General features: G+C 47.6%; 1 protein-coding gene across 2 annotated transcripts in view; it reads left to right on the top strand.

Annotated features, from left to right (window-relative positions):
- The window catches only part of CLUAP1 (clusterin associated protein 1), a 58405-nt gene that overhangs the window by 27423 nt on the left and 5008 nt on the right, over positions 1–25974 (top strand). For both annotated transcript variants that reach the window (XM_039731748.1, XM_039731747.1), the window contains exons 9-10: positions 9994–10066; positions 20419–20523. In XM_039731748.1, the coding sequence (XP_039587682.1) occupies positions 9994–10066; positions 20419–20523 (178 nt within the window). The remainder of the gene's footprint in view (positions 1–9993; positions 10067–20418; positions 20524–25974) is intronic.

The raw sequence follows: 25974 nt of genomic DNA, 5'->3' as shown, positions 1-25974 counted from the left end.
AAGGAACAGAGAGGATGTACTGAGTTTTGCAGGGTGAGTTTGTCATGACAGCAGCTGTTTCTGTGAAGGGTGAGATATAACAGCTCTCACTGACAACATGGCTTGGAAATCCATGGATGACTGTCACAAAGAGAAATCAGAACTATCTGATCTCTAATAAATTCAGTTCTTAACTTGTCTCACTGAATTTCTTGTGCAGTGACTCCAGTGGAGAAGAAGCAATGCATGAGAACAGTCTGCAGTGCATTCCAAAGTGCTGCCTTGTAGGTTTTAAATCTTCTCTTTATCCAGCTTCATTTGGGAAGAAGGTGAATAAAGGTGTGGTTCATATTATGGTCTTCCTGCCTTCCCTGCATTATCCTTTTGAATATTCACAAAGACTTTAGATATCTGAATTATGTAACAGAAATCACTTGAAATTCACTCAGAATAGGGGACAGTCAGATTGTTTGAAACAGCACTGATCAAGATCAATATATATTTTTCCCCAGAGATCAACATTTAAATCATTGAGAAACATCTAAACAGGCTGACAGAAAAAAGCTAAAATAACTCTTAATTTAGGACTGATGTTTGGTGCTTTGCACCAAATGACATAAGTAGATAGTGTTAAAATGCTGTACAGGAAATTGAGGAGGTTTATGCTCTGCTGCAGGTACTTAGTGGGAAAAAGGAGCTGTGAGAGTGGCATTTTGATTTGCATAAACATGCATAATCTGATCAGGTGCAAAACAGTGAGGTCTGAGTCTTTCAATAGGAAAATAATTCTTTTTTTTGTTTTGTGACTGTGTGAGAGCAATTCCTCATTGAGTTCTGTGAGATGTGGAATACTGTGCACGTGTGACAGGTGCCCCTCTGAGATAAATGTCCTGGCAGCAGCCTTGGCAGGGACTGGCAGTGCCCTGTGCAGTCCCTGCCCTCTCCTCCCTGAGCTCTGGGATCCTTTGGAGAGGGTTCTGATGTTGGGATAACCCACGGGCCCAGCTCTGCATTTCAGCAGCTTTGCAGCAGGGTCAGACATCAGGACCAAGGAAAGTAAGAAATCCCAGGACAAACTGCACCCCTTTCTGCCTGGGGGCTGGGATCATATTTATTTTGCTGAAAATCCAGTTCCATTCCCATTTGGACTTCCCTGAGCTTGATGCAGTTCCAAAATCAATGAAAACCTCCATTGTAGGACACTGCATTGTGAGACTCCCCTGATTTTTTAAAATTTGCTGACCTGTGAGTCTGAGTCTCTTCGTCAGGGTTTTTTTCCTTCTGTGAGAGGACTGAGGAGGAGCCTGCCCTGTAAAGCAGGGTCTGAGTGCCCTTGGCAGTGCCACACTCCCTGGAAATCCCTGCTGGTGGCCACCTTCTTCTGGGAAACTCCAGAGAGTGCATCCTGCATCTCAGCTCCTGCTCAGCCACCAGGGTGTTTAACCCTACAGCTCCAGTTTCTTACTCCATGGAGTAAACTGGAGTGGAGCTCTCCTGTGTCCCTGCCATCCCATGGAGGAGAGCAGAGCTATGGAAACCAGAGAAGCAGGAGGTGTGAGGTGAAACCTGCTGCTGTTGTCCATTGCTTAGAAATTATTTACCTGCTCTTTTGTGTTAAAGAACCCAAGCCTGATGGATGAACAGTCCTAAAGCAGTGCTTGTCACCCCCTTGCTAAAGAGGTTTGTCTGCATCAATGCTCACCTGCACTTCCTGCTCCAACCCACCCCAAGGAGATGTTTGAAAATAGTTTTATTCCAGTCATTTTAGGAGTGGGTACAGCATTGTCCTGGGGAGCAGGAAGTAGGAGAGCAAATGTTTTCAAGCTGGAGAAATGGTAAAAAAACAGGTCTGTGGTTCCTGTGCTTGGGTTCTGACAAGAGTTAGAGAGAGGCTGGATGGTGCTGCCACTTCATTTGGGTGGGAGATCAGGAATAAACTGAAGTGTGCGTCAGCCCCCTTTTGAAGATGCTCTTGCTGTGAGAAATGGGGGCTGTACTGAGCTAATTATCTCAAGATAGAAGGTAGCAGAGCCCATTATCAGTTCCTGGAACCCTCAAGTTCACCAACAACAGCTGCCCTTCAATATGGTAAACATCTCCTTGAAAAGCCTGAGCAATCCTGACCCCCTTGAACACTTGAGCTTTATGCCACAGGCAGAGATAATTCAGGAGTTGGAGTCTGGCAGGGATGAGGCAGTGACTGCTCTGTGGTGCTGAACAAGACACTGCTGTGCCTCCCAGCTTCCAATCAGTGTTAATTTGTATGATGATTTCTTCAGGCACTGCAAACTGACCTCAGAATTGTGCATTAATTCAAATAAATTACACATCCAAACAGTTTCACTTGTAAGCTCACTACAATAAAGATGTAATCCATGAAGGGAATGTTCAATGAGCTGTTATTGAGCCATTAGAATTCATCCCTTCCACAAAAGCAAATAGGAGAAATGGAGAGTTGTCATTAGGGGAAATTTGCATTGTATGTAATGCTGAATACAGAACACATCTGATACACAGGATAAAGTCCATCTTCTGTCATGCTATTTCAGCTAGTAATGAATTTGTGTTATTGCTGACTTGAAGCTTCGTGTATGAAAGGATTTTGACTGGAAAATTCTAGAAAATGTTAGTCTGGAACTCTTTTTTAACTTCTTCTCTTAGTTCTGTTTAGATTTCTCTCAGTGCTGGCAGATGATTTCAAGGTCTGTGCCCTGCCCTGCTCTCATGCAGCCTCTCCCAGTGCCTTCCCAATCCTTGTGTCTCCTGTGTCTGCACAGTCCTCCTGAGCTGTGCCCTGCCACAATCCTCAGCAGGGAGCTCAGTGCTGTTTCCTTGGATGTTCTGCTCCCTTGGCTCTGACCTGAGGTTCCTGGGTTGGTCAGGAGTATTTCTGACATCACAGAATGGTTTGGGTTGGGAGGGCCTTGGGCAAGGATGCACCAGCCCAGGGTGCTCCAAGCTGGCCTGGAGCCCAGCACAGCACAGCAGTGCAAAGTATTTGAGATGGAAAGTTTTGAGCTGGGCTTTGTTTGTTGTCTTTTGGGGTTTTTTTAATAGAAAACCAGTCAACTAAATCACTTTTAATCCTGCTTTCTTGGTCACTGACTGACATGTCCATTCTGTCCCAAGCAAGGTCAGCTGTGACATCAGACTTTATCCAGTCCAGTCCCCAGAGCTGCAAGGACAGAGATTGCAGCCTTTTGGGGGCACCTCTGCACTGTTAGATCATTCCAATGGAAACCATGTACTGTGCACAGTAAAATGGGCACAAAGGTTTTATATTACATCAAAAGTCACTCCAGAATCGTGCCAGGGGGAGAACTCCTGGATTAAATGAGTAAATTACTCATTTACTGTGTGAGGATACGAGGGGAGAGCTTAGAGAGAAGCAAAGAGAGTTCACACAGAGCATGAGCTGGCCCAGGTCAGCAAACACATCCCACAGGGTGAGAACAAACAATTAGCAAGCTGCCATTCCTCACCCTGAATGATCTCCTGTTGAGTTCCCAGAGGGAAGGGTTGATGTCCAGGTTATGGAGTGTGCTGTTCCCTTCCAACTCCAGCCCATCTCTGGGTATTGCAGGGCTGGAGCTGATGAAGTCAGGACTTGCCAGGTAATTCTGGGAGCTTTAGGAAGAAGTGTGTGAGAAATGTTAAACCAGTCTGATTTTAAAACAGTTGCTGTGGGCTGGTTTTGAATGCACTTCACTGTCTGGCTCTGTGCAGCCTGGGCTGGTGTCTCTGAGAGCTGCATTGGTGTAAATCAGCCAAAAATCTCATTTTTTCCTGGCTCTGCCTTCTGTTACTCATGTCACCTCATGTGAAAGCTCTGCTGGACCTTTCCCACACATCCCTGATGGAAGTTTTCCTTCCTAAAAGCTTTCCCCCAGAACAAAGTCATCATAGCTGGCAATAGGATGAAGGGAAATGGCCTCAAGCTGTGCTAGGGGAGGTTCAGGCTGGATATCAGGGAAAATCTCTTCACAGAAAGGCAGGGGCATGCAGCAGTGGGGTCACCATCCTTGGAAGCATTCAAAAAACACATGTGGCATTTGGGGACATGGTTGGCAAAAAACCCTCTTGATCTCAGAAGTATTTTCCAACCTTAATGATTTTGTGATGCTATGAAAACCCATGCTAGGTCTTTTATACTCTGATAGCTTTCCTTGATGAAACATTGGCCTCACATCAGAAAGCATTTGTGCTTTCCCATTAATTTTCTTGATGGCATGAAAGATGCTCCATTAATTAACGTGTTTGTCCTTGAAAAAAGGAACCTTTCAAGGAACTTCTGAGGTGTTTTGATGACTCCTCTTGATGAAAGTGCCCTTTAGTAGTGATCTAACAAGTCTAATTGATTATTTTGATAAATGTGAGTGCTGGAGCTGGTTTATTAGGAGGCCTCATGTTTCTGTAACCCCTGTGGGATCACAGCTGATTCCTCCTCGTGTGTTCCCTACCATGGATGCACTTGTGTTCAGGCACATGAGATGGGATCCCACTTGTTTTGCCTGACAAGGAACATTCCAGAGCCTGTTCACAGTGCCCTGTTTCTTGTCAGCATCATCATCATCACCATCACTCCCTGCCAGACCTGGTTCAAAGCCCTGCTCACAGCTGAGCAAGCCTGATGGTGGAGGTTCTTCTGCCCCTCTGTTTCAGGTGGATCTTGTCTCTCTGCCACCATTCCTCAGCAGAATAAAAAGGGAACAAACCCTGCAGCACTGCAGTCAGATCTGGTCAAACATCATGAAAGCCATGTTCCCATTCAGAGCAGGAATTTTGGGGGAGGTATTCAGCAGTAGAGCAGCATCCAGGAAACATCTCTGCTCCTAGAGAGCAGCTCCAGGTGGGTTGGTACCTCCTGTTTCCCTGAACTTCAGTCCCTTTCCCATTGGCCTTGGCAGATTTCCTGTCATTGAGAGTTGTCACATTCTCATCAGGCTCCTCCTGATTTCTCCATCCTTTATCTCCCTCCTGCTAAAGGAGTGGCCACTCTCTTTTCAAAAGCAGCTGCCTCAGTGTGGCAGGAGCTGATCTCAGGTGCTTTGTTCAGGAGCAGCTGCCCAGATGAAGTCGAGGTGAGCTGAGCCCTTCAATCCAGCAGCAAATTGGTTTCCTTCCTCCAAGGGTACTCCAGAGCAATGTAAATCACTTCAGAAAAAAACAGAAGGAAACATTGTTTTCCCTTGCTAAGATGAAAACATTAGACAGTGAGAGATTTCTGGGACTGGGAGAGTGTCTGAGAACAAAAGGAATAGCTAAGGCAGAAATTGAAGTGCTTGATCCAAATGCAGAAAGTCAGTGAGCTCCAGTTGTTGTCCTGTGCTTCGGTACTCATTCCCTTCCTATTTCACCCACTCCTCTCCCTTTCCTTTCTGTTTAGTGGTAATTGTGTCTGCCAGCTGGCTGCAGGGCACAAATTCTTTATATTAAAAATCCTGCCGGTGTTTTTAAAAAAAAAACCTAAACTCTGAGGTTAGCTAAAATCTGGAAAAAAAAAAAAAAAAGAAAAGCTGAGCTGTTTTAAATGGTCAAATACTGCATCATTTTGATTCTTCCTGCTTTTGAGCTCTCAGACCTGCTGCTTTGCAATCTGCAGGGGCAGAGTTCTCTTCAGTCTCGTGATTTCTCATGAATTCCAGCTTGATGTTTAACCCAAAACTCAGGAGCATCAGGAACATCTTAAAGGACATCATGAGGGACTGGCAGTCATGTGGCTTATCTAAATCCTGGCTCACTGGCCTTGAGGCAGCCACTGAGTCAGTGCAGAGCAAGTTGTCTGTGGGTCTCCTGCTGGGGAATGTTCTCCATGGTCACTGTTTAAAAACAAAATCACCCCAAACACCCCTCCCAGCCCAGAGCCTGCACACTGGAGCCCAAAACTGTTTTACTTGTGCAGAGAGCAATAGATCAGAGCATATTAAAACATTCTGATGCAATTTATTGCAAAGACTTTCATAGTCAGGTGGAAAATCATCTGCTTTGCCATTTGAAGAAGACTGAGATACTGAGTATCTGAATTGTGTCATTCCAACTCCAGCCTACAAAAAATATTTCTCTTGTGTGCTGGGCAAATAACCTTTCTGTAACAACAGAAAATGGGCATGAAAAAAAGCCCAGTTGATTGTAAACATAGGTGGAACTTATTTAATTTAGATTCTTTATGTGTCACAGAAGGTCTCTGCGTTTGCTGCTGCTCCTGTCTGTGTGGGCTCTGTGTCACCAAGGGCCTGCAGGGAGGGTGGGGACATCACTGGTGACTAAGGACACCCTTGTGCTGAGAGCAGGGACAGGTGGGAACAGTGGGAACTCATTCTGAGCTGCTGGGAGGAACCTTCTGCACCTTCTGGCCTCTCAGCCAGTGGGACAGGTTGCCCAGGCAGGCTGAGCAGTCTCTCCCTTGGGGATCTTTAGGAGCCTGGAAGCTCCAGCCCTGAGTGCTGGGCTCTGATCCCACTGCTGGTCCTGCTTGGGCAGGAGGTTGGGCTGGGACTTTGGGAGGTCCCTTGGAGCCAGGGTTATTCAGAGGGGTCTCAGTGTCAGCCCTGCCTTGCTGCCCATTTCCCTCAGCTCTTGGCAAAAATTACTTCTTTGAGCAGATTTACACCCAGGAGAGGCTGCTTAAGGTATGGGGACAGAGAATTTCCATCTGTCTGTCCCTGAAGCAGGATTTTCAGCCCCAGTGATCCCTGGTACCCTGAAAGCCCTGGGAGTCTCTGAAGGGGCAGGTTTGTTTGGCTTTTGTGTTAATTGGTACTTAAATTATGCTGATCTGACACTGTGATTCCCCAGTGGGAGCTGTGCTGCATTTGATACAATTCACTTGCAGAGGATGATCCAGAGAGGGTTTGCCTGCTGCAGCTCCTGCTCTTTGGTTACTGCAGACACTGAACAGGGGGTTCAATAGAGTTTCCTTCCCATCCAGCATCCCAGGGCACCCAGGCTGTCCCTGCACGAGCCCAGGGACACATCTGTGTTTTCATGGAGCTGTCACCTGTCCCTGCAGGGGGATGTGACACTTGAGCAGCCCTGGTACCACACCACGTGTTCCAGGAGCAGCTGCAGTGTTCCAGTCCATCACCCCCAGCTCCTGTGCCTGCCACAGCTCAGGAGCCCTGCATCACACACAGGTGCCAGCCTCAAACAGGAACACAGCTCTGATCAGCACAGGCTGGGCTGCCATAAATCACATCTGCTAAGGTGGTGTCACCATGGAAGGTGGGAGTTGCTCAGGCCCAAAAATGCAGCTTTGATGATTGCAGGCACTCAAAACCTTTAAAACATTAAGTGATAAATTCTGGTTACTTTCTAGATTTTTGAATTGCCATCCCTTCTGCCCCCTCTTTGAAGATGTCACTTGCTAAGGACAATAACCAGCAGTTCACTGATGCCCTCCTGGTTCTCAGTGGTTTGGAGCTGCCCTTTTAAAACACTTTCTGTCACTGCAGTTTTTGATGAGCTTCTGCAGGATGTGGCAGGGGCTGTTTTGGATGGGAGGATGCACAGGCTCAGCAGCTCCCTTGGGCTGACAGTGGCATTTGACCAGCCGTGCATAAAGTTATTCAGAAACCTAAACCAGCAGAAAAACAACATTTTTCCTGCCAGTTAAGTGTCTGGGCTGCCTTGCAATGAGGTCAGCTGAGCTGCTGGCAGCAGCACAGGTGAAAGGCTGGAGGAAGGGGAAAAGTGGCTCATTTGTGTGGGTAAACATTCTTTTAACCCTCATTTTTCTCATAGTTTAAGTTCATAAACCCCATCTTCTTCACCCTGCTGTTTCCCCAGCATCCCATCCTCCAGGCAGGACCTTGGGTAGGAACATGCTGAGCTGCACTGGAGAATTTACCTGCCTTCATTTTGTTTTGCTGGGTTAGTTTGCAGCAGGTTCCTCTTGTGTCACTGCACAAGTGCTTTTCTCAGAGCTGGAGAGTGGGAGAAAGGAAGGAGCAGGGAGCAGGGCAGGGGAGTTCTTATTTGTCTGAATTGGAATTGCAGCTTCAGCTGTCGTGGCGTGTGCCTGGAATTGCAGTGCCAGGCTTTGATTATGTCTGTGCTGATTATTTCACTGCTCTGTGAACATTTTAAATGTGCTTCCTGGGTTATGAATTTGTCCCCATGACATTTAGGAAATGTCCTTTTCTTTTTTTCCTTTCTTTGCCATGTGCACAGTGAGGGCTGCAGCAGGCAGTGGGGCTGGGATCCAGGTGGGAGATGATCCCTCATGTATCCTAGGGACAGAGCAGGGGGGGCTGCCTTGGGAATAGGGACAGGGGCTTATTTAAATCTCTTATTTAAACCTTAGGGCTGGCTGGGAGAAAGAGGTAAAGAAAAAAAAAAGACGGCAATTGTGAGACTCAGTGAGGAAATATTGGGACTGTCTGATGCAGAGGGAGCCTTTGGAATGACCAGAGGAAACACTGTTGGCTGGAGACCTCTGAAAATTTTGCCTCAGGTCCATACACATTTCAATTTCCATCATTTTTGAAAAGGCTTTGCTGGCACTGAGGGGGTGGAGAGTGTTAATCATGAAGAAGGAAATCCTAAAGAAGAGCAGTTTCCTCCACAGAGTATTTCAGATGTTCTGAGTCGACATGAAATGAGTTCCATGCCTGTGTCTTTCCCTGGCCTGTTTCTGCAGGAATTAGCTTCTCCCTGCAGAGCACAGCCATCACTTTGGAGATGGCAGCAGTCCTGTTGCTGCTGCAGGGTCTCATTCCATGGCATTTGCCATCCTCACTTTTCTGCTTTATCCCCCTGACTCTGTCACACCTGCTTCAGTTTCTCAGGGTTCTTCCTTTGGTCCCGAGGATCCATTGAAACATTCCTGTCTCTGCTGGCACTGCGAGTTTGTAGAGCAGACAGTTTGTGTCACTGTCCAAAGCAGATTTTTGGATTTATTTCCTTGAGAGAGGCATTGAGCTGTGTTTCTCACCAGCTGCAGGTGACACATCACTTCCACTGGGGAATATCTTCCCTGCAAGCTTTTCCAGAAAAAATTCAATTCCCAGGACAGGTTTTTGTGCCAAGTTGTGTTGGACCATTCCAGTCTGTCCCCAGGCCTCTATTTCCAGCAACTTCCTCCTGTGCTGGGTGGGCCTTGGAGGTTCCTTTCTCAGCCTCCATACTTATGGAAACACATTTCCACATGAAAGTGTCAAGAGCTTGTGCTCCATTCCACATTTCATGCTCTTTTTACTTTCTTCCCTCTGTCCCATGGATATTCCAGCTGAGTCCATGTTTCCTTCCACAAGTGCACTGTAGGTGTGGAGGTCATATTTTGCACAGAAAAATCAAAGGCTCAGAAAAATCTTATTTCAGTGTGTAATTAATTAGCTTTCCTGTGCCTGACTGGAATTGAAAAGACTAAAATTAGCAAAATTTGTGGCTAAATCTTCTATCAGCTGTTGCCACCTGTTCTTGTTGTGGGTTCTGGCTGTGCTTGATTCTGTGCATTCATATTTTACCTACTCTGTCGTGTTCAGTTTGCTCTTCACCATTAGCATTATCCAAATTTAGGCTAAATGTCATTAAAATGGGCTAGAAAGGTCCCATGCTGTGCCTTTTTAGTGTCACTGACCTTCACTTGGTTGGTTCTCTTTGCACCAGAGTGGTATAATAAATAATGGCTATATTTTTTCAGCTCATTGGTTGTTGGCTCCAGTTTGGTTTGGAGCTTGGGAAGGTGTGGATTCTTTCTGGTTTGGATCTGTGTTAGGAAGTGCAGTCATTTCACAAACCATTCTGGTGTTTGATGGACTGTTGGCTGAAAACTACTACCAAAGTCTGCTTTTCAAAGCAACAGCAGGGATGGAGACAAATAAACTAATTTTCCCTGGGATAAGTGATGTTTTACCCAGTGGGGATGTCAGGTTGAATTTCAGTGCACTGCTTGACCAGGCTTTATATCCCAACCCTCCATGTTTCAAATCAGACCTGTTTTTCCATAAACCAGGAAATTTTCTAGTTGCATTCTCCCTGTGGCAGCTTTCCCAAGGCTCTTTCCTCCTCTTGCAGGAAGCAGCCAACATGCTACGTCTGATCCAGAACAGGCTGAAGGAGGAGGAGCAGCACCTGCTCAAGAGTGGAGGTGAGTGGGATTCCTTCACCTCTGGAAGCAGCAGAGGAGTTGCTAAGTGCTGGCTGCTCCATGGAAAAGTGTCCACTTCCAAGGGGATGTGGGGTGATGACAGGGCCAGCAGGCAGGGGCAGAGCCAGTGGAATCATGACAGCTTTAAGGACAGCAGGGAAATGTTCCTCTGGGAATGTTCTGTGGAATGTTCTTCTGGGAAATGTTCCCCTGGGAATGTTCCTCTGTGGAATGTTCCTCTGGGGAATGTTCCCCTGGGAAATGTTCCTCTCTGGAATGTTTTGTGGAATGTTCTTCTGGGGAATGTTCTGTGGAATGTTCCTCTGTGGAAATGTCATGGGAATGTTCCTCTGTGGAATGTTCCTCTGGGAAATGTTCCTCTGGGGCATGTTCCTCTGTGGAATGTTCTGTGGAATGTTCCTCTGTGGAAATGTCATGGGAATGTTCCTCTGTGGAATGTTCCTCTGGGGAATGTTCCCCTGGGAAATGTTCCTCTCTGGAATGTTTTGTGGAATGTTCTTCTGGGGAATGTTCTGTGGAATGTTCCTCTGGGAGTGTTCCTCTGGGAAATGTTCTGGGAAATGTTCTGGGAAATATTCCTCTGTGGAATGTTCCTCTGGGAATGTTTCTGTGGAATGTTCCCCTGGGAATGTTCCTCTGGGAAATGTTCTGGGAAATATTCCTCTGTGGAATGTTCCTCTGTGGAACGCTCTTCTGGGAAATGTTCCTCTGGGGCATGTTCCTCTGTGGAATGTTCCTCTGGGAAATGTTCTGGGAAATATTCCTCTGTGGAATGTTCTTCTATGGAATGTTCCTCTGGGAATGTTCCTCTGGGAAATGTTCCCCTGGGAATGTTCCTCTCTGGAATGTTCTGTGGAATGTTCTTCTGGGGAATGTTCTGTGGAATGTTCCTCTGGGACTGTTCCTCTGGAAAATGTTCCCCTGGGAATGTTCCTCTGGGAAATGTTTCTCTGGGAAATGTTCCTCTGGGAAATGTTCTGGGGAATGTTCCTCTGTGGAATATTCCTCTGGGAGTGTTCCTCTGTGGAATGTTCCTCTGTGGAATGTTCCTCTATGGAAATGTCATGGGAATGTTCCTCTGTGGAATGTTCCTCTGGGAATGTTCCCCTGGGAATGTTCCCCTGGGAATGTTCCCCTGGGAATGTTCCCCTGGGAATGTTCCCCTGGGAATGTTCCCCTGGGAATGTTCCCCTGGGAATGTTCCCCTGGGAATGTTCCCCTGGGAATGTTCCCCTGGGAATGTTCCCCTGGGAATGTTCCCCTGGGAATGTTCCCCTGGGAATGTTCCCCTGGGAATGTTCCCCTGGGAATGTTCCCCTGGGAATGTTCCCCTGGGAATGTTCCCCTGGGAATGTTCCCCTGGGAATGTTCCCCTGGGAATGTTCCCCTGGGAATGTTCCCCTGGGAATGTTCCCCTGGGAATGTTCCCCTGGGAATGTTCCCCTGGGAATGTTCCCCTGGGAATGTTCCCCAGAGCAGCTTTAGGCTGCGTTTCCCTGCTGCCAGCCCTGCCTGGGCACAGCCCTGTCCCAGCACCAGGGCACTGCTGGCTGCAGAGAGACTTGGACAGAGGATTCTCAGCCCAGTGCTTCACGGAGGTGAGTGGTCCTGCTGCTGTGCCTCATCACTCACATGCTGGGCTGTCCTGCAGAACCAGGCTGTCCTTTCTGGCCCAGAATGATTCTTTTTGACACTTCAGAACTTTCCCAGATGAAAACTCACAGCTAAAAATCCTCTCTACTATCATCAAGCTTCTCAACAGGATCCATATTTGCTCCCTGCATTTCTTTGACTTTAATGTACCTGCAGAATGGGAATGCAATTAAAATTTGGGGTTTTTTTCTTTTTTTTCCCCCTGAACTACTTCTTAATTAGGATCAGAAGGGAATTAATGACCTCTTGAGACTGTAGAAAGCTCACGAGCCAGATACTGCTCTTTTTGAGCCAAGCACCAGCCACAACTTCATAATGAACTACCCCTGGGAATTTAACATTACAGTCTGTGCATTTTTATTTGATGCTTGGAGAAAATAGGAAGAAAGTTAATTCTCAGAATCAGAGGGAGAGTTCATGAAAGCTGAAATTGAGTAAAAACATAAAAGTTGCACTTCACAGTTTGTTTGGTGGCTGAGATTTTCAGAGCAAACTCATGAAAGAGGAAATTCACTGATTTCTGCCCATCTTTGATCTCATATCAGTGAGGTAAAGAGTGAAGAATTTTCAGCTGAAATATATGATTTGTAATGTAAATTACAAGAATGTGGAATTATTTCAAGGATTTATTTGCATGAAAAAGTCCAAGTCCTGCTGTCTTGAGAATTTTTGGGGTAACAAAGTTCAACAGGAGGTGGACATCAGTCACCAGTAATTGGCAGTGTGAGGTGTGACATGAAAATTTGCTGCCCTGCTTTGTCCTTGTCTGTGGATTTTCAACTGGAAAACTGTTCTGTCACTTTCCATCTCTGAAATAAAAAGAACTTTGCCTTTTAGTGACTGATTTAACTGCCACCTAAGAATGTGATTATTACTTTTAATGACCTCAAATATTACCATAATGCATCTTAATTCAAGTACCAAATTGTCATAATTAGCATTTATTCTAGTGAGAAGAGCACCAGGATCCTGCTTTCCAGAGCTGCCTGTCCCATCACCTTGGAAAATGATCTCATCTCTGTCAGCTCCACCCTGCCTTTGTCTGTGAAACTCTGCAGGGATGGAGCTGAGACAGGGAATTTGCCTCTCAGGAGCACAGAAGTTAATTAATGGAATGTTGTAAAGCTCCCCAAGTCTGCTCACACTTAACAGCCTGGGTTCTCCCCTTAGAGCAGACCTCCCCCTCCTCTCATTGTTAATTAAAAGCTGCCCTTTGAACAATTCAAACCCAAGAGATTTGCTGTGGTGAGAGAGTGCAGGAGTTGGTGTCTTCCATGGCACAGTTTGTTTACAGAGCAGCTGAGTTCATCCTCCTCACAGGGAAAATGCACATTTGGCACAAGAGGAAGCAAAGGCAGAGCAGCAGGAGGGGCTCAGCACCTCTGAGCAGCTTTGCCTGCCCAGCCTCCCCCAGGGTTAATCCTGCAGCTCACAGCAGAAGCAGGGATGGAGACACCTGAGGGGTGGAGAGCATTCCCAGGGAGCTGCAGCTGCATCTGGCAGTGATTTTGTCAGGCCTGCTGAGGTGAGGAAATGGTGAGAGGTGCTGCAGCCTGAGCACCTCAGCCTTCCAGCTGGTTGGGTTCTGGTGCTGTGTGCTCCTGAGAGAGGACGTGCCCTGGAAGGAGCCAGTGACAGGGAGGAGTAGAGGAGGACTTCACCAGCAGAAACATCTTTGTGAAGCAGGTTGTTGGAGGGAAGAATATTGCATAGAATCTCAGACTGCTTTGGGTGGGAAGGGGCTTAAAGCTCATCCCATTCCACCCCTGCCATGGCAGGGACACCTCCCACTGTCCCAGGCTGCTCCAAGCCCTGCCCAGCCTGGCCTTGGGCACTGCCAGGGATCCAGGGGCAGCCACAGCTGCTCTGGGCACCCTGTGCCAGGGCCTGCCCACCCTCACAGGGAAGAATTTCCTCCCAATTTCTAGTCTAAGTCGACCTTCCTTCAGTTTAAAACCATCACTCCTTGTCCTGTCAGCACAGACCCTGCTGAACACTTCATTATTCCACTTCACATTTTAGTAATGCCCCCACACAAAGCAAGGTGGTTTTATCCAAAGTTTTATTCCATCTTCAGTTTGTTTGGAAACTTAGGACTTTCTTGTCTGGGCTTTCCACCCTGCAGACACCAGGATGGTTGAAGTGGGTCCTGCTCTGCCTGGGTCTTGCTCAGCTTCTGGAGATGGAGGGATGAGCTCAGTGCAGGGTGGGCAGGCTGCCCTGGGCCTCCCACTGTCCCTGGCTGGTCCTGGGTGTTGGTTTGGGGGAGTGCATTGCTTCCCTCCTCAGGGGGCTGCAGGGTCTCTCCCTCTGGTAACACTCTGCCCCTGGGAGCTGCACAGCTCTTAGTGAGGCTGTCCAACAGCCTGGGCTGTGGGTGGTGACAGATTTGTTGCATTAATTGATAAAAGTCAGCATCCTCTCTGCCCTGTGAGCTCTGCTACTCTCACAGCACTGATCAGCTCTCTCATTGTCTGGGTCCTCTGACCTTATCTCCTGCTAATTTGGTAAGAAGGGTTCCAAATTAACACTTAATTTCTCTCTGCAATGAAGCTGCAGGAGTTTTGGACAGCTCTCAGCTGAGTTTCAGCCTGAGAAGCCTAAACTCTGTTTCTCATAAAGGAGAGCTGTGGGATGCAGGTTGAGTTGTGCAGGTCTGTGTTAAGAATAAAAAATCCATGGATATGGTACTCACATAAAACTGGCAAAATTGTTTAGTGTTATTGATCAACAGTTTGTATCCTTTTTGGTTGGTTGGTTGGTTGGTTGGTTGGTTGGTTGGTTGGTTGGTTTTTTTTGTTTTGCCTCCACACGTTGCAAATCAGCTTTCCTCTCTGACAGAGCAACTTCATAAAACCCCGCTGCACTGAAAAAAAACCAAAAACCCAAACAAAACAAAAGAAAAAAAAAACACACAAAAAAAGAAACCACAACAAACCAACACTAAATTGTCTGAAATGCTGTTGTTAAACAACATAAAGATTTTGAACTCTAGCTACAGATCAGGCTCTGAGTATTACCTGCCTGATGAAAGTATACATAATTAAGTATTTGCAGCAGTATAAAAATGTCTTTTGTGCTGAGCAGGGAGGAAGTTGCTGTTATTTTTCTAATCTTTGCTTGGCAGAAGATGCTCTTGGAGGGGCTGATCCAGGCAGTGATGTCTCACACATCTTCTGCCCCTGTGCCACATCCAGGGCTGCTGCCATGGAACAAATCCAATTGCCTGAAACTCAGGGCTTGGTTTCCTTGTTGATGGCAAAGTGACACCTGCAGCAGTGTACCAGGCACTGCTTGGAGGAAGGCTGGAGATTGCTCTGCTCTCAGGTGTGGGTACTGGCTGCTCTGGTACTGGGTTGTGTGTGAGGAGAGGCCAGGGAAAGTCACTGACCACAGCAGAAATTCAATTTATTTCCTCAGGTTTATCCAAAATTGCAAAAACTTTGTTGAGCAAAAAGGAGCAACTTGGAGTGTTTCTAGACTGAAATATTTTTTCAGACTCTTCAGCTTACTGCATTTACAAATCTTTCTTTTTTTCACTTTTTTCAATGCATTTTCTTACATTCTTCAAGAGCTTTTTATCAATTTAAAAGAAGACAATGCAGAATCGTTGGTTGGTTGGTTGGTTGGTTGGGGAAGGGACCTTAAAACTCATCCAGTGCCACCCCTGCCATGGCAGGGACACCTTCCACTGTCCCAGGCTGCTCCCAGCCCTGCCCAGCCTGGCCTTGGGCACTGCCAGGGATCCAGGGGCAGCCACAGCTGCTCTGGGCACCCTGTGCCAGGGCCTGCCCACCCTCACAGGGAACAATTCCTAATTCCCAATATCCCATCCAGCCCTGCCCTCTGGCAGTGGGAGCCATTCCCTGTGTCCTGTCCCTCCATCCCTTGTCCAAAGTCTTTCTCCACCTTTCTTGTAGGAATAGATATGAACTGTATTTTTTAAAAAGTAAAATAATTTGTTTTGAAAGTATAAAAACAGAAATGCTTTGAATTTTTCAAGATATTTCCTTCATTTCTTTCGGCCAATGCTGTGCCCAGGATTAATTTAAATATGGGAAAGTATTTGCTGTAAAACTGAAATTTTCAGTGACTCTGCCACTTTCTGTTGTGCTGCTCCACTCAGTCCACCCTGCATCCTCTTGCTTGGTCTGTGGGATGAATAAACATTGATTTTCCCCAGCATTTGGAAATCTGCACTGCTTGAATCTAGTTCAGCAATAACCACAGGATGTCACTGATGCTCCTGGGGCACCCTTTCTGCTCCAGGGCTGATGCTTTAAAATCTGCCAGCAGAGAAACAAAAAGCCCCATTGAGCAGCTGTGGGACTGGAGGGTGACTCCTGGATGATTCCTGGATGCTGTTGCTGGTGCCTGGGCCATCCATCTTCTTGTAAGAGACACTTGGAACTGGTCCACAGGAGCTTTGTGTGAGGCTTGTTGGGTAATTGCAAATTCATGACCTAATTTAATAGTGCTTGGATGGGTTTTTGGCTTGTAAGACTGTTAGAAATAATTCTGGTCACCAAATATGACCTCTTGATCAAATGGGCCCAAAAATAACCTAACTGCTCACTCCTGCTAAGACTCCAAATCCCAGCTGAAGTGGAGTTTGTCATCCTGACTTAATTTTAATTATTTCAAGTGGCTGACACCTAATGGTTCCCCAGGCAGTGGTTAATAATCCTCACTGATAAATTGGGAGTTTGGATTCTCTGGACAGACAGGCTGGATGGACTTGGAGCAGTCTGGGTTAGGGGGAGGTGGAATGGGATGAGTTTAAAGTCCCTTGCAACCCCAATTATTCCATAATTCTGTGACCTTAAAATGGCCATGCAAGGTAAATAAGTGCACTTAGAGCTACCTCTGCAACCTTGTTGTTGCTGCGTGTTGCTGTTACTGCCCAGTTTTTGGCTGCACAGCTCTGACCATCCCAAGTTTTCCATGGAATTCCTAGCAGTTCCTCACATCTGGACCTTGCTCAGTAGCTCTCAGTACCTGGCTGAATTCTTCTTAGGGATGGGATGAGATCTCAGTTTTGTGCTGAGGACAAAGGATGTTTCCTCCAGATATTTTTTTTATCCAAGCTTTTCTATCCAAGCCTTTCTTTCCCTTCAGCCTGCAGAGCTGTGGGTTTAGGAGTGTGCTGGCTCATCCAGAGCCTGGTGCTGTGGGTTTGGTGTGCCAACACCAAAGGATGGGTTTGGCAGAGCTGAGGCTTTCAGTGGGCCCTGGGCTTCACTCTCCTTCAGCACATCAAACACCCCAATCCCAGCCCCTCTGGTGTTTGCTGTTCCCTTCTTTCATGCTGTTTGTTCTCTGGGTTTCATTGGGGATCAAGTGGCTGTCAGCTGCCCCTTTGATTGTTCTCATGATGTTTTCTCTCCCAAACCAGCATCCTGCTGGGTGCAGTAATTGCTGTGGAGCCAGTGCCTGTGTTTGCAAGGCAGTCATTTTCTGATGAAATTGGACACACTGCACAGCACTTACAGCTAATTCCAGGGAATATCAATAAACAATGGCCACTGTGCTCATTATCCTCACCACAGTAACTTCTTATTTTACAGCTGGATACCTTTACTTGAATATTGATGCAAACTATCAAATCTGCAATGAAATCACTGCTGAGTTATTAAATCATGGAGCTTTTCCTTCAAGCATTGCAAATTACCAGAAATTAAATCATTTCAATGTAGTATTATCTGTCCAGGTATCAGCTCTGGCTTTTTTCTGGGGCAGTGGGAACAGGAACAAAAATCCCACCTTTGGAGATCAGTGGAACCAGGATGTATATTTCTGGCTGGACAGCTTTAAAAAAAAATAAATTAGTTGACTGAAAGCCATCTTTATGAAATAGAAATGTTGAAAAGAAAGGCAAGTGGGGTTTAAATTCCCACAGTATATCCTCTCTCAGGCTGATCTTTGGAGTGTTTTCTGTGCAGCAGAGGCAATCACAGCAGTGGGGAGATGGGCCCAGCACAATTTACAGACTTGTTCAGCTGATTACCTTTTCATTATAAAAATACAAGAGCTGCTTAAAACCTCAGTCTGAAGCTTCTGGAAGCTGCCAGCTTGGCCTCAACTGGGGCACATGGATTGCTGAATAATAATAAATAAGTCTGTTGTGAGAATTCCAATAATCCTCATGTAAACCCATATAAATCTCATAAGCCAGCTCCATTCAGTGGGCTCTGTACTCCATGTACAAGCACATGGTAATTAGTGGTGCTGTGGTTGATTATCTTCAGTGCTTTATGCTGATCCTGAGAAAAATCTGGGTTTTTTCACAAGGAATGTTCCTTGTCTTCTCAAAATTGATGGTAGTTGTGTGTGCAGTGGTACACAAATGAGACTGTGGCTTCTTCTAGGGCAGTAAGTCTTTTTGCATGTTGTTAAATGAAACTTCCTGAACTGTCACATTTCATGAATACCAGGAATATTTTGGTGAGAGCTGGGCACACTGGGTGTGGAGTGAGGGGTTGGTGTGGGACACTGCCTAGGACAGGTCACACTGGGCTGGGCTGGTGTTTGATTTAATCCTGATAAAAGGCCTGTACTCAGCTTCTCTTTCTCTTGTATATTTGGATAATTTCTTAGCCCTGTGCTCTGATTGTGTCCTTGGGATTGGGGTTTAGCACAATTCAGCTCAGCTGATAACTCAGATTGTACGTGGGCAGAGCTGGGCTTGGAAACAGCAGCCCTTGGGCTGGACTGGAGCAGTGTATTTGGTTTTGGGGAGTGAAAAAGGTGCTTGCTGTCATTTCTAGAGGGAGCAGGAGGCTTGGAGGCAGGAATTTGGGAATTGCTGAATGTGCAGCTGTCACTTCTCTGAGCCTCTGGCACGAGTTCAGTGCAGTGATGCTCTGAGCTGGGCTCTGTGCTCCAGGACTGCAGCCAGGCTGGGCAAGGAAAACCCAAACTCTGCCATGGATCCATAACAGGATTCATCTCAAAGTCACAGCTCAGCAGGAAAAGTGCTGTGTTGTGGGTTTTGGGAAGAAACTCTTCCCTGGGAGGGTGGGCAGGCCTGGCAGTGCCCAAGGCCAGGCTGGGCAGGGCTTGGAGCAGCCTGGGACAGTGGGAGGTGTCCCTGCCCATGGCAGGGGTGGAACAAAATGAGTTTTGAGGTCTCTTCCAAGCCAGCCCATTCCATGACATGCTGGGAGTTCAGGTGATGAATTTGTATTTTCATTTGGCTGGAAAGGCAGTCCAGGCTTTTTAAAGGCACAGGGAAGGATTTGTTCCCCCTGTCCCATGCCACCTGCTCTCTGGCAGTGGGAAGCTGTAGGTCCCTGCTCAGCTGACAGCTCAGGCCCAGGAGATCCCAGACAGGAGCAGGAAGCACAGATGGGCTTGAAATGGGAAAACTTTGGCCAAGAAATCAGTGGGCTCCCTCCAGCATCCTCAGCTCTGGGCAGTGCTGCTGCCTAGCAGGAATGACAAAGCCTGAAAGGGAGAAATTGCTGCTAAAAAGAAAATAAATAACTAAGAAGGAAGGAAAAAAACCCACTAAATAAGAATGAGGACATTTTAGTCCCAGTAAGAGCCATCACAGATATGATAAATTCACTCTTTAATATATTGAGCACAAATTTGAATCCTTTCTGGAAGCTCCACGTGGCTCCTCCCAAGGAGTTTGCCCCTGCAAGGCTGAACAAAACCCCAGTTTCCTGAATGCCAGGCAAACAGAGGCAGCATCCAGGTCACACAGCAGTGAGTGATTCCCTCACTTGCCAAAGAAGAAAGTGCAAATAGAAATTGTAGCTAACTCTGCTGGAGCCTTGTAATCTTACCAGGCTGGCAGATACTTCCCTTGCCATTGTTATTTTCTCATTAACTTAATATTGCAGTGAAAAAAGAGGATGAGAAAATGTCTAATATTTGTATATTGTGTGATAATTAAATACTGCAAAGATGTGTCAGCTCATTACTAATCCTAATTAAAGTAGTTCTTTCCATTTTCAGCTCGGACATGTGTGTAATTAAATGTACCTGGGGAAGAATTGCCTATTTTCTCTAAATAATCAGCAGCAAATGTTGCTGTGCTGGGTCCTCCCATAGGGTTCTATTTGGTTTGTCCTGGCACTGGAGTGGGAACTTTGGATGGGGAGAAGGAAACAAAGGCAGATGATGAAAATATCTGAAGTTCCTGGTCTTTGGAAGCTTCCCTTCTCTCCAGCATCTTGGGTTTGGCTGGAGCTGCATTCCTTTACCTGGAGATGTGGAACTGTGCTTATCTAGAATTAAATGAAAGGCAAATAGTCCAAGGAGATGGGTTTTGACATTCTTGGTGTCAGGGTAAAACCTGGATAATAAACACACACTTGCCAAATGCTTTTCAAAGAGTTTTATCTTTAAATCACTTGCTGAAGTAGCAGCTTCTCTTCATGCCCAGAGGGGCTGTTTAAACAGCACCTTTATGGTACAGCCTGGGATTTGGGATTGTCCCAAGGCTCTTGTTTGCAGTGAGTGCTGCTTGGCTCTCCCCTGCTGAAGGATTTCTCCTTGGGATGTGGAGATTGGCCGTGTCCTGTGCAGAGCCAGTGCTCCCTGCAGGAGTTTTCAGTTCCTCTTGGCTTGAGCAAAGGTAGAACTGCTGCTGTCTCCTGTATCCAGCTGCTGCTCTGGGCTGGGGCTGCTTTGGGTGACACTGATGAGCTGCCTTTGTTTTTCACCAGGTAATGATGACTCTGACATAGAAATCCAGGAGGATGAAGGCTCTGACAGCGAGGGGGATCTGCAGATCACGAGGCACCGCATCAGCACAGAAACTCTCCTGCCAGGTATCCTACCCCTCCTGAGCTGCCTTGAGCCACAGGGATGACCTGCAGTTACCTGAGTAGCTGCAAATCCTGAAGCCCCTGTCACCCTTCAGGATGTTGGCACTGCTCAGCTCTCAGGAGCTGCAGGAGGATTAAAGCCCTGTGGGAAAAACAATGCTTCCAGGGAGCAAATGCAGGATTATTTACTGGGAAAAAAAATGACTGTGTGGGGAAAATCCTGCCTTGGTATTGCCTTACACATTCCTGAAGCAGTTCTGTACAAAGCCTTAGGGAGGCAATCCCATTTCTCATTGCAAAGTATTTATATATTATTATTTATATATTTCCCTGTAGCTCTTGGCACCTGTTTCAGCTGGGAAACCTTCAGTGAGTCAGGAAAGCCACCTGCACTGCCTTGGCACAGGTGGAGCACACCTGAGCTGCTGCTCCCAGGGAGGGGTGTGAGCCTTCTGTCCCTCTGTCCTTCTGTCCTGCTTCCTGGGGAGTGCAACTGCAGCCTCTGCTCCCACTGCTCACAAGCAGCTCAGAGAAATTGCTGGGTGAGGGTCTGTGGTTCACTCAGGTGGGAAAAGAAATGTTCTGGTTAGTCTGGAGTGGGGCAAAACACAGCCAGGAAATCAGGGTGGTTCTTTCTGTTAGCAGTGAGGGATTCTGAGCTGTGAGCACAAAGCTCTCTGGGCTCTGCAGGAAGTGCCTCTGGGGGGTTTCATGTGCCACCATCCTGCTGGAAGCTGTTCCTCACATAAACTGCAAACTTGTGGGGGTTTGTGAGTGGAATTCTGCTTTGCCCTCTCTGACTGAGAGCAGGGAAAGAAGCTGATATTCTCAAGTCAGTGTAATTTAAGCATTTTTATCCTCCCTTCCTCTGTTTTTATTGAAAATTGAAAAGTCTTGTTAAGTGCTAGAAACACTGATATTCTCTAAGGAATATTTTACATTTATTGCATTTCTCAAAGAAAGGTTTGTACACAGGTTTTAGAGCTTTGGAAGGGACCCTGTAGCTGACTGTGATGCTTCATCTCAGAGAGCACCATAACCTGAGTCCCTGCTGCTCTTAATAGCAGTTTTAGAGTTTTTCTCTAAAAGTTGTAGATTTTGCTGCCAGTAGATTTTATTTTTCTAGGAAGACCTTTGTTGTCATTAATTACCCTTAATGGAAACTCAGTTCATCAGACTTTAAGACCTGAGATGAACGTCAGAAGCAGCAGCTTCTTTAGAAAACCAGGGCTGAATGTTTGCTGTTAAACACACCACAAATCTGCTGGTGTTCTTCAGTAATTTGCATTTAAGATGCACTTAATTATCAAGGCAGCATAACAAAAACATTATTTCTATTAATTACTGCTTTTTTCCTTGACTCAATTTAGGATATTTCTGTCACTTTCTTTTGAAGCTGTGTGTTTTCTTACATGGTGATGCTGCTGAGCCACGTTTGCTCTCAAGCTGAGGAGAAGGAGCCCACTGTGCTCAGTCCCTGTGGCTGCTGGGGTGCACTTTTATATCTTTTTTACATTCTAATTTCCATCTTTTACACTTCTAATTCCCGAGTTATCAGTGCTGGGAGATAAGGCTTCCTCCCTCTCTCAGTGGTGGGCAGATATTCCAGTGTGTTTTGCCATTATAGAGGCAAGATTCTCAGGGAGAGATAATCTCTCTTTTTAGGCCACTTGGTATAATTGAGAAAAATCAGCACACTCACCCTCAAGAGCCCTTTCATCAGCTCTGGATAGATGCAGCAAAATTCAAACTAAATGCAGGTTTGACAATATTGCTCCTGGTTTTGTTCTTTCAGCCAGCTAAAGGGCTTGAAGTTACAGGATTTGGTTTCCCGTGGAGCAGCAAAGAGGGAGCTGGGGGAGACTTGTGTGGTGCAGAGAGAAAATCAACCCCTTCCCACGTGCAGAGAGGAACAGGCAGGAGCAGCTGAAGGGGGAAGCTGGAGTGGGCTCTGGAGCTTTGACCTCAGAGCTGCTGGGCCAGCAAACTTGGCAAAAGCAGCATCAGGGGAGCAGGAAGGGCTCTGGTCCAGGAGGGAGCAGGGAGGTGAGAGCTCCTGGCTGGGGAGCAGGGCCAAGCTGCAGGTGCTGCCTGTGGGTCTGGGGAGCTGCAGCTGCTTTATTGTCACAGTGTCATAGTGACAGGACAGGCCCCTCCTTAAGGGGGCTGTTGTAGCAAGCCCATGTGTCACAGATCATTTGCTTTTATAGATTATACACTGATTTATCACAGAATCACACACTGCTTTGGGTGGGAAGGACCTTAAAGTTCATCTCATCCCACCCCAGCCATAGCAGGGACACCTCCCACTGTCCCAGGCTGCTCCAAGCCCCATCCAGCCTGGCCTTGGGCACTGCCAGGGATCCAGGGGCAGCCACAGCTGCTCTGGGCACCCTGTGCCAGGGCCTGCCCACCCTCACAGGGAACAATTCCCAATTCCCAATATCCCATCCAGCCCTGCCCTCTGGCAGTGGGAGCCATTCCCTGTGTCCTGTCCCTCCATGCCTTGTCCCCAGTCCCTCTGCAGCTCTCCTGGAGCCCCTTCAGGCCCTGGCAGGGGCTCTGAGGTGTCCCTGGAGCCTTCTCCTCTGCAGGTGAGCCCCCCCAGCTCTGCCAGCCTGGCTCCAGCCCTGGGGGCATCTCTGTGCCTCCTCTGGACTCTCCCTCAACAGCTCCACATCCTTCCTGTGCTGGGGACACCAGAGCTGGAGGCAGTCTGGTCTGTACATTTTAATTTTAACATTGTCAATGTGAATAAAATTTCACATCCATTTTTATTCTGTCTGGCAACAGATATTTGAGGCTGTGACAAATACAATGGACTTCCCTGAATTTGTGGTGCCACTTGCAGTAAGATTCTTGTTCTGTCAGAGTGCCAAAGGAAAAGAAATCCTTTCAGCACTGGAAGTCTTAACCATTTGCAGTGTAGAGAACCCTCCTGCCTGAACCAGGCCCTAGATGAGTTGTTTGCATGGCAGTTCATGTGCAGCTGGGCTGCCCTTTGGGGTGAAGGATGCACAGCCTTGTCCTGGGAGTGCAGAATCACCCTGGGGGTGCTGGGTCAGCATCCAGCCAGCCTGCTCTGTCCCCAGCCCTGGCTGAAGGACAATGGAAGCACATGGGAGCTTCCCTCAGGCTCCCCAGGGCTCTCCAGCTGTTTCAGCCCCATCACTTGTGGCTTGCACAGATTTAAGCTCTCAGTACATTCAGTTTCTCCTAAGAACCTGTCCAGTCTCCCCTTGAACTAAACAGATTTTTGTCACCCACACCATCAGAAGTGACAGGTTTTGAGGTGATGTTATTGATTCCATGTGCAGATCCATCTTTTAAAGTCCCTGGGAGCAGAGTCCTGAAATGCATTGTGGCATCATGAGGACCTTTCCCCTCCCAGAGGTGGCAGACTGGACACACTGTGCTGGTGACAAGGCAGTGCTGCTGAATGAAGCTGAAATAGTCCATCCCTGTGGAGCTGTGCCTGGAAATCACCTTTTATTCCACACTGCCAGGGTGTTTCAGCTCCTGTGAACCATTCCTCCTGTGCTGTAGCTCATTTCCTTTTACAACATTGGTGTTAAGGGCTGCCTTTGTCCTGGCCAGACCTCAGAAACCATTTCACTACTGAGACAGGAACAATTTCAGCCCCATTTGACCCTTGCTGTGAGAGGACAGCTTTATAAAACCCTGTTTTTTTAGCAGACAGTCAGTCCAGAGCCACACAGGGAGAGCAGCTCTCTTGGAGCCCCTTTCCTGGGCAGAGCTGGCCCAGAGGATCAGGGTATTGATGATGTGCTGGCAGAGGGCACTTACTGCTGAGTGCCTCTGGCACCCTGCATGCTGGGGGAAGGCTGCAGAGCCTGAATTATCCCTCATTTTTTCCAGTCCTGTAGGGAAAAGGAGAGTTTTGCCATCAAATCTTCTCAGGGGAGTCTCCACAGTCCTGATTCCAATCCTTCCATACCACGGGCAGGCTGAAAAGCAGGAAAGTCCTGTTCTCAGTGGGAATTGTCACTCTGGTTGTGGAATTTCTCTCTCCAGCTTGTGGCTGTGTTCAGATTTCTGCTATGGAATTTCTAGAATGTTTTCCTTCCCTCTCAGCCTCCCCCAGGTGTGGGCATCCAACATCAGACCAGGTGGAGGAGGAGGAGAGGCTGTAGGTCTGAAATGGTGGGAACAGCTCCCTCACTTCCAGGCAGATTTCCTTCTCATGGAGGTGTAAGAAATAAACTGAAGTGTGCTCCCCATGCAGCAGCTGTGCTGTGCTTCACGAGTCCCTGGGTTCTGCAATGCCTGGGAAATGCTGCTGGGATCAGGGTCTTGCTCTGAGGAGGGGATTGCCCTGCTCTGCTCTGCCCTGGTGTGGCCTCACCCCTGCTCGGGGCAGCTATGGGTGCCACAATATCAGAGGGATCTGAAGCTGTTGGAGTGTCCAGAGGAGGGACAAGGGCACAGGAAGGGTCTGAGGAGCAGCTGAGGGCACTTGGATTGTTCAGCTGGAGGAGGAGACTGAGAGCAGAGCTCAGGGGGGGCTGCAGCTCCAGTCTCTGGGACAGGGAATGGCTGGGGTCTGGGCAGGGTCAGGCTGGATTTTGGGAAAGGTTCATCCCCCAGAGGGTGCTGGGCAGTGCCCAGGCTCCCCAGGGAATGGGCACAGCCCGAGGCTGCCAGAGCTCCATGGATGCTTGGACAATGCCAGGCACAGGGTGGAGTTGTTGGGGGGTCTGTGCAAGGCTGGATGATCCCTGGGGGTCCCTCCCCACTCAGGATATTCCACCACTCTGTGACTGAGAACACAGTGCCCAAAGGACAGCAGCTCAGGAGGATCAAGCAGAAGGTTCATCCCATTTTTCTGTGTGTGGAAGGGAATGTGATGCAGAGGGAAGAGAGGTGTCTTCTGTGACCCTATGCTGTGAATTCACATTAAGCACTGGAGACTGACTGCAGATCTGCAGACTGGGAGCAAAATGTGTCAGCTCCAACCCCCCTGCCCCCCTCCCAGGCTGTCCTGACTCCCAGCTTGTGTGTCACTGCTTGCTGTGAGGCACAGGGTTAACTGTACCCACTGCTGCTGAGGAGCTGGAAATCATCCCAGCCCTGTGGCTCCATCCTGGGCAGCTGCACAGGTTGGTAAAATGGGGAGCATCACACAGAGGGAACATGACAACAGCTCACAGCTCCAAATCAGGGATGCACATTGCCTTCTGCTCTCTGAGGTGCCTGCAAACCATGGCCATGCACGGGGAGAAGATTTGACTCCAGAGGTGCAGTGAATCACAGCCTGTTCATACCAGCATCTCTCCTAATGACTGCTCTGCCTGTCCCAGCTGGAGTCACATTGTCTGGAAGGAAACACCACAGGCCCTCTCCTCTTGGCAGCTGTGTGAGCCCGGCTGAACTGAGCCCAGGAAGCCAAGTGACAACATCCCCCTCTCCCTGTGCCATGCAGGTGCCTCCTGT

Source organism: Passer montanus, unplaced genomic scaffold (genome assembly GCF_014805655.1).
Source record: "Passer montanus isolate IOZ18808 unplaced genomic scaffold, ASM1480565v1 scaffold8, whole genome shotgun sequence".
In the NCBI taxonomy this organism is placed as follows: Eukaryota; Metazoa; Chordata; class Aves; order Passeriformes; family Passeridae; genus Passer; species Passer montanus.
Note: the sequence above shows the minus strand (reverse complement) of the source record. Positions and strands in the feature narration are given on the sequence as shown.